General features: G+C 43.4%; 1 protein-coding gene across 1 annotated transcript in view; it reads right to left on the bottom strand.

The window, feature by feature from the left end:
- The window catches only part of LOC106520606 (protein NLRC3), a 23,812-nt gene extending 15,647 nt beyond the window's left edge, over window positions 1-8,165 (bottom strand). Inside the window, exons 1-2 of the mRNA XM_014012793.1 lie at window positions 7,713-8,165; window positions 3,362-5,144 (exon numbers count right to left, since the gene is read on the bottom strand). Of these exons, the coding sequence (XP_013868247.1) occupies window positions 3,362-5,144; window positions 7,713-8,040 (2,111 nt within the window). The 5' untranslated portion in view covers window positions 8,041-8,165. The remainder of the gene's footprint in view (window positions 1-3,361; window positions 5,145-7,712) is intronic.
- Window positions 8,166-8,484: the final 319 nt, after the last annotated feature.

Genomic DNA, 8,484 nt, shown 5'->3' with positions numbered 1-8,484 from the left:
AAATTACGCAGCTCATTTACGCACGTTTCCTGAAGATAGAAGTGTTTGTTGAATCTGACGTGACATGTTCGTACGAACCCTTTGTACGAACAAAAGTAGGAGAAATTTAGGATAAGAATACGAACATGTTCTTGCATGAGGCCCATTGTTCCAAAGCAAGATGGAACCCAGATTATTTCTCCTGAATCGGAGGTTTGATCTTCAACTGAACTCACTTCTTCAGCAACTCTGAATAGACCTTACAAGGTAGACTAAAGTGAGTGAAATAATTGGAACACATCACATTCCCCATTTTGAAGAGGGGAACCAGACCCCAGTCTGCCAACCCAGTGTCACTGTCCCTGATATCCACGCAATGTTGAAATGGTGCATCAACCAAGACAGTCCAGCCACATCTAGAAATCTAAAGAAGTCAGAGTGGATTTGGTCGACCAACGGAGCTCTGCCACTGCAGAGCTGCTGCTGGTATGACTGAGGTCATCAAAGTATACTTTTCACCTACCAAGAACATTACTGACTGAGATCCACAGCATCCTATCATGTCCCAGCCACCTGAAAATGTGCCAGATCTTTCTTGGACCTGGCAAACAGAAACAATGTGAAAAAGTACTTCCATAAAAAGTGAAAAAGTTACTTCCAGTATTGCCAAAAGTGTTGATAAAGCCACATTGAAGCCAATGAACAGTCTCAAGCTAAGGCCTCACTGAAGTCCTTCCACATCCAAGCTTTTTCCTCTGCAACAGCCAGGGCTGAAGCCCTCTTAGATTGCTAATACCATTCAGCTGCCTATAAAGTCTTTCCAGATAACAAAATGCTCTTCAGCTTGACAGCCTCCCTCACCCAGATTCCATGACTGGGTTTAAAAATGATTGCCACAAGCAGCACAGACAACATTGTGGCCCCAGATGAAGAAAGAGTGCCATGAGAGTTGAGGAATAGAAGTTGGCTCACTCAGACTCAGTGTTTCCACCTCCACTGGAAAGTGTTTGAACCTTTTTCAGAGATGGGAGACGAAGAACCTTCTGAAGACTCTTCTGCCTGCAAACCCTCACCACTTGTGTGGGTCAGCCTGGTCTCTCCGGCATCTTGCCACTCAGTCTGACCCAACTCACTACTACTGTAGGTGGTGACCAGTTGACAACTCAGCTCTTCTCTTCATTCAAGTGTCCAAAACATACAGCCAAAGATTAGATGATTACTAAAAAGTATTTCTTTGAATTGCATCCTAGTAGAATGTTCACACATGGACACCCTTATGTTCAAACACATTATTTGTAATGGGCAAACGATGACTACCATCCACAGCTGCCACTCATGGCACCATGAACCTAACTCATGTTGTCTCTTGTGCTTATGGTGAACTCACAGGACGGCAAACCTATGTAACGTATTTTTCAGACTATAAGCCGCGACTTTTTTCCTGAACATTGAACCATGCGGCTTATAGTCCAGTGCGGCTTATACGTGGATTTTTTTCTTCAGCCACCAGGGGGCTCTTTAGCCAGAGGTGGGTGCTCTTTAGCGGAGGTGGGGGCTCTTAGCCGGAGGTGGGGGCTCTTACACTGCATTTGCTTCAACCACTCGCTTCAAAAAAAGAAAGGAAAAAAAGAAGAAAAAAAGCGATCGCTTTCAGAACCGACTGTTGTACCAGGGAGCAGCAATTTAAAGATAGTCAATGGCCAAAAACTCATAAAAGGGGATAAAACAGACATTTTTCATGGTGGAATCTGACTGATAAAAACTTTGGAGCTTAATCCAGGACCAGTTTGTGGATAAACAACATCGAGTAGAGCTGCGGACTTTTTTCCTGTATTGCACTCCCCCAGGAAGGAATCCCATGCAGTGATGTATGCTGGAGTGGGAGGGGTTTCCCAGCAGCTAGGCCCGGGGTGTCTCGGGGGAACTATGGAAGTTCAGTGCGAAAACAAATGCCGAACAACCACGTGATGATGCGTCGACCAGTCGACAGCTGAGCGACCATACTGCCAGCTTAGCCGGAGGTGTAGCGCCATTTTGTTTTAGCTAGTAGCAGACACGACGGATCTTCGACAGGCACGATATTGGACAGTATGCGGGCCCACATCATGGATAAAGGTGAAAGCACCATCAAGAAAACAAACTCAATTCCTGCTGTTATTCCTGGAGGTCCAACAAAGTTTTTGCAACCTCTGGACATCAGTGTGAATCGTGCATTTAAAGCAGCACTCAGGGCTGAATGGGAGACTTGGATGACTGACGGGGATAAATCATTCACAAAAACTGGCCGAATGCGAAGAGCGACATTTCCTGATGTCTGCCAGTGGATCCTAACAGCGTGGAGCAGAGTGAACGAGTCCACCATCACCAATGGGTTCCGAAAGGCTGGACTGCTACGTGAAGAGGACACCACAGCTTCAGAGCCAGCATTACCCCGGGAGGACAACAGATACCGCTGTGTGACGCAGCTTTTCTCAGCTTGTTTAACTCTGACACTGAAGAGGAGGACTTCGATGGTTTCAGTGCACCGGAGGACGATGAATGAGATGTTTTGTTGGACCAGAAACTGTTTAAGAAAACTACCAAAATAAGGTCAGTTAAATGAACCGTATTCCTCCGAACTTTAATTCYTAAAGGTTTGCTTTTTATGTTTTGATGTTGAATTCACGTTTTTGATGACCATTTTGGGTGTACTGTTTTTTTGTGTTGGGGTTGCGGCTTATAGTCCGGTGTGGCTTATATACTAATGTTTGCGGGTTTTTTTAAAAAATGGCGGGTGCGGCTTATAGTCCGAAAAATACGGTAACTTGCCTGGTGACCAGACTCCATGGGTAGATGTCTGGTCAGCAGGCACTTGCCATCAAGCCCCTTCCCAAGGCCTGACTCCACGGTGGGGCCCCAGAAACTCATGTACAGGCAGGGGACATTGAGCTTCTTGCTACTCTCCATCTACACAAGTATTGTGAAAGACACATTTGGCTATTTTGAAGTGTATTTCTGTGTTTTAGCAGAATAATAATTTACCTTTTGCAGATAGTTTTCTGTACGACCTCAGTTTGAAGAAGCAAAGTTTGCTTACAACAAGACTAATGAGCTAATCTAAGCTAGCTAAGCTATTTTAACCACAGATGAGGCCAAAGTATATCTTTGTATTAAAACAACTAGTGTCTCAAAACATTTATAGTCATTCAAGCACATCCTTCTCTTTTAAAGCCTTACTACAATGCTTTACAGAGAATTCTGTTTTTTTTATGTTTGTCAGCAGACAGACCTTTAAGCCAGTCTTTGACACAAGGAATACAACATGCATTACATTACATTTTGCATTACACTGTTAATGTATTTCGTAGATTATTTATTATGTATTTACATTTTCTGTACTTACAGAGCTTTTTTGGAGGCTTTGAGAACTGGCAGCAGCCTCAGAAGGATCTCCTTTTGAGTAGAATACTTCTTCAGGTCAAACTCATTCAGATCCTTTTCAGATGACAGTAAGATGAAAGCCAGAGCTGACCACTGAGCAGGAGACAGTTTATCTGTGGAGAGACTTCCTGAACTCAGAGATTGTTGGATGTCCTCCACTAGAGAACGATCATTCAGTTCATTCAGACAGTGGAACAGATTGATGATTTTCTCTGCAGACTGATTCTCACTGATCTTCATCTTGATGTACTGGACTGTTTCCTGATTGGTCTGTGAGCTACTTCCTGTCTGTGTCAGCAGGCCTCGTAGGCGACTCTGATTGGTCTGCAGTGAAAGACCCAGGAGGAACCGGAGGAACAAGTCCAGGTGTCCATTTGGACTACATAAGGCCTTGTTTATTGCTCTACGATGGAGCTTGAAAAGGTTTGTTCTATTTCTTGATGGTATTTGCAGTCTCCTTCCCATCGAATTGACCCCAGAATTGATGAAGGTCAAATGGACATGAAGAGCAGCCAGAAACTCCTGAACACTCAGATGGATGAAGGAGAACACCTTGTTCTGGTACAGCCCTCCTCTCTCTTCCTTAAAGGCCTCTGTGAACACTCCTGAGTACACTGAGGCTTCTTTGACATCAATGCCACACTCTGTCAGGTCTGATTCATAGAAGATCAGGTTTCCTTTCTGCAGCTGCTTGAATGACAGTTTTCCCAGAGACTCAATCATCTTCCTGCTCTCTGGATTCCAATGTGAATCTGTCTCAGCTCCTCCATCATATTTAATGGTCTTGACTTTGGTCTGAACCACCAGGAACTGAATATACATCTCAGTCAGGGTGCTGGGCAGCTCTCCTCCCTCTTTGGTTTTCAAGACATCCTCCAGAACTGTAGCAGTGATCCAGCAGAAGACTGGGATGTGGCACATGATGTGGAGGCTTCGTGAGGTCTTGATATGGGAGATGATCCTGCTGGCCAGTGCCTCGTTTTTGAACCTCTTTCTGAAGTAAACCTCCTTTTGTGCATCAGTGAATCCCCTAACCTCTGTCACCATGCCAACATACTGAGCAGGTATCTGACTGGCTGCTGCAGGTCTTGTGGTTATCCAGAGACGAGCAGAGGGAAGCAGTTTCCCCCTGATGAGGTTTATCAGCAGCACATCCACTGACATAGATTGTTTTGGGTCAGTTACAATTTTAGCCTTGCTGAAATCCAGGGGAGGTCGACACTCATCCAGGCCATCAAAGATTAACAAAACCTGGTACGCTTCAAAGTTCCAAATTTCTTTGGCTTCATTAAAGAAGTGATGAAGAAGTTCCACCAAGCTGAACTTTTCCTCTTTCAATGTATTCAGCTCTCTGAAAGTGAATGGAAATGTTAAGTGGATGTCCTGGTTGGCTTTGTCTTCAGCCCAGTCCAAAGTGAGCTTCTGTGTTAAGACTGTTTTCCCAATGCCAGCCACTCCCTTTGTCAGGACTGTTCTGATTGGTTCATCTTTTCCAGGTCGGAGTTTAAAGATGTCTTCTTTTTTTATTGGTATTTCTGGTCTGTGTGGTTTCCTGGATGCTGATTCAATCAGTCTGACCTCATGTTCATTATCAACCTCTCCGATGTCTCCCTCTGTGATGTGGAGATCTGTGTAGATCTGATTTAGGAAGGCTGATTTTCCTGCTATAGCAATTCCCTCAAACACACACTTGAACTTCTTCTTTAATTTAGACTTGAGTTTAGAATGACACTTGTTAAGAGTCTCTGAAAAACAGAACAAAATATACAATTTCTGTTATTTTATAAAACGAACATTAAGAGAGAACATGACCATGATAAGAATAAATTAAAAATAAATTCAAAGAACTACCAATAAGAAACCATAAACAGAATTCTGACAGTATCCCCCACTGATGTCCCTTGAAAATGTATCTGACTTGAGTGGGTGGAGGGGTTAAATTATAAGTCGGAGGGTAAAATCTAACAAAACAAATAGATGCAAATTAAGTATTAGGTGGTCACAACATATAGGAGATATCCTACAACTATATGGAGGCAAAGTAAATCTTTCAGAGGCAGGGCTGTACTGATGTGTGCGTCTGAAGAATTCTCATGAAAAGATAAAACCATATATGACATATTCCTCTAGAAGTTTGAGGAAGTACCTGAAACTACCTTAGAAGAGCAGCAGAAGATACCTTATCAGTGGCTAAAGAGGGGTGGATTACACACACAGAGGCAGTAATCATAGCAGAAACAAGATCAGGTCATCAGCACAAGATCAAAAGAAACTGTGGTCTACCATACTAAACAGTTCCCAAAATCAGGCTGTGCAAAGATGCCCGAGAAACATCCCTCATTTATTTTCCCACTAGTTTTAAAGCTGAGTTGCAAGACCAACAGCTTGAGCAGGGAGGCCCAAACATCTTTCTATAGCCACCTTGTCAAGCTTTTCTGGGAGGACCCCAAGGTATTCCAAGGCCAGCCAAGAGACATAATTTGTCTAGTGTGTCCAGGGTTTTTTCTTGTGGTCTCCTCCCAGGTGGACATGCTAGGAATACACCTCCCTAGGGAGGCGTTCAGGCAGCATCCTTACCAGATGCCCAAAACCACCACAAGTGGTTCCTCTGAATGTGACAGCATGACCTACTTTATGCAACATCACTCCCAGAAAACTGAATTTCTCACACTATCTTTAAGGGAGAGTCCTACTATGGACTGGGCGGCTGTGGTGGAGTGGTTAGGGAAGTTGTCCTGGAACCAAAAGGTCACCAGTTCGATCCCCCGTCCAGCCGTCTCAGTCGTTGTGTCATTGGACACTTCACCCGCCTTGCCTACAGATGGTGGTCAGAGGGTCCAGTGGTGCCGGTGCATGGCAGCCTTGCTTCTGTCAGTATGCCCCAGGGCAGCTGTGGCTACAGTGTAGTTTGCCATCATCAGTGTGTGAGTGTGAGTGTGAATGGGTGAATGTCTGTTAGTGTAAAGCACTTTGGGGTCCGGAGGGACTTGATAAAGCGCTCTATAAGTTCAGTCCATTTACATTTACTATGTGAAAAAAAACTCAATTTAACCATTTGTATTCACAATCTCAGTCTTTAGATAACTACCCAAAGTCTAACTATAGATCAAGTAGAACGAGTGATAAACAGTGAGCTTCAACTTGCAGGTCAGTTCCCTCTTCTACACAAGACACAGAGTCTGCCGTATTGCAGAAGCTGCATCAATCCATCTGTCAGTTTCAGACTCCATTCTTCCCTTAATTGTGAACAACACTGACATAGGCCTGGTCACCAGGCACTACCCCAGACCTGGCTTTAGGTTGGTTATCCACATTTGGACTAGGAACACAGTGCACCTTGTTCTTTTCTATCCACATTAATGTTATCTGGCATGTCTGCCCCTAAGAAAGTTCAGCATAATAGTGGAATAGTGTACAGAATATCTGTGCTAATTATGGGCTGTAGGCCCAACAGTCAAGGTCCAAGAAGGGTGATAGAGAATGGTAGGGCTACTATATTGTGGGACTTTGTTATTGTCATGGTGGACAAGCCTCACAAGGCAGTGGTGACAGATGTAGCAATTGTAACATCAGGAAGAAGGAGTACAAGAAGCTGTAGATAAAAAAGAGATTGTGAAGGGCCAAGGTCCCAGTATTTCCAGTGGTCATCAGAGCACTTGGTGCTGAGACCCCTGAACTGTAAGAGTGGCTCCAACAGATCCCTCACAACCTTAACCTCAGAGGTCTCTGTCCAGAAGAGCACAGTCCTGAGAAGATATAAGATACTGTGCATAATCCTAAAGTCAGGTCAGTAGTGGAGGACTGGAGCTTGAAGTAAGTGGAACTGAGCAATGTAAGTTGGAGAAGGAGGGCAGTGCTCGGTAGACACAAAACTGCTGGTATAAATCTGGTCTAGAATGTTGGTTCCATTGGCAGTAGTTCCACTGCAACAACAAAAGCCTCTGAGTCTTGGTTTGTGGTCTCCAGAAAAAAAGCTCCCTCTGGACTGAGCAGGCATTTTCACCAAGGGGGTCACAAAAATATAACACAAAACCAAACAATGGGAAGAAATATCAAGTAAATTCAACAAAACTTTATTGAAACAATTAACTTTCAAATAACACGTTCTTTAAAGGATTTGAAAAGATTTCCATTCATATCAATGGAAACAACTCTGGAACGATATGCAAATATTTAAAAGTTGCAAAAATCTAATTATAGTTCATAGTAAGCTGAGCATTTTGGTATATGAAAAGCTAAAATAGCATGGTATACTATAATAAGATATTAATTAAACCAAACAAAGAAGTCATTATACAAAAAGGCGGCCTTACCTTTTAAAGCAAATTGACGAAATGGCAAACTTAGATGAGAGGCAAGTGTAGAATTTTTGTTGTGAAAGTGTTCTATCATCAGTAAACAGGCCTTTTCTCCTTTTTTTCTTACATCATCGATAAGATTGCGGGCCCTATCAGCTGTGGTTTGGTTCTTCTCAGCTATTGCCTCTTTTTCCAGGCTATTGAAGACACCATCTGCTTCTAGGCCATCAAGGAGCTGATTCAACATTTCTGGTGACATCCTTTCCACAAAATCAACTCGAATCCTTTGAAGCTCCTTTTCTGCAAAAAAGACATGCAAATGTTCTTGAAAAATATAAATCATATGTTCCACATTTTAAAAATGAGACCTAGACTCTCTTCTTTGCCTATTTACACACTCCCCATTTCCATGGAAAATGGACCCTTTATACATGAGGTCTGCTCCTTTTGTCCTCACTTCTGCAAACATCATAGTCCACAAAGATTCCTGCCTGATCTCACCTGTTATTCTGTCCATCACCAGAGCAAATAAGATGGAGCTCAGAGTGCTGATCCTTGTTGCAGTCCCACCTCCACCGTGAAACTATTGTCATTCTTACAGCACATCTCACCTCTACCCTTCTGTCCTCATACAAGTCCTTCTGTCCTCATACAAGTCCTGTTGTCCTCTTATGAGTCCTGTTGTCCTCTTATGAGTCCCGTTGTCCTCTTACAAGTCATTCTATCCTCTTACAAGTCCTGTTGTCCTCATACAAGCCCTGCTGTCCTCTTATGAGTCCTGTTGTCC

This window comes from Austrofundulus limnaeus, unplaced genomic scaffold (assembly GCF_001266775.1).
Source record: "Austrofundulus limnaeus strain Quisiro unplaced genomic scaffold, Austrofundulus_limnaeus-1.0 Scaffold95, whole genome shotgun sequence".
In the NCBI taxonomy this organism is placed as follows: Eukaryota; Metazoa; Chordata; class Actinopteri; order Cyprinodontiformes; family Rivulidae; genus Austrofundulus; species Austrofundulus limnaeus.
Note: the sequence above shows the minus strand (reverse complement) of the source record. Positions and strands in the feature narration are given on the sequence as shown.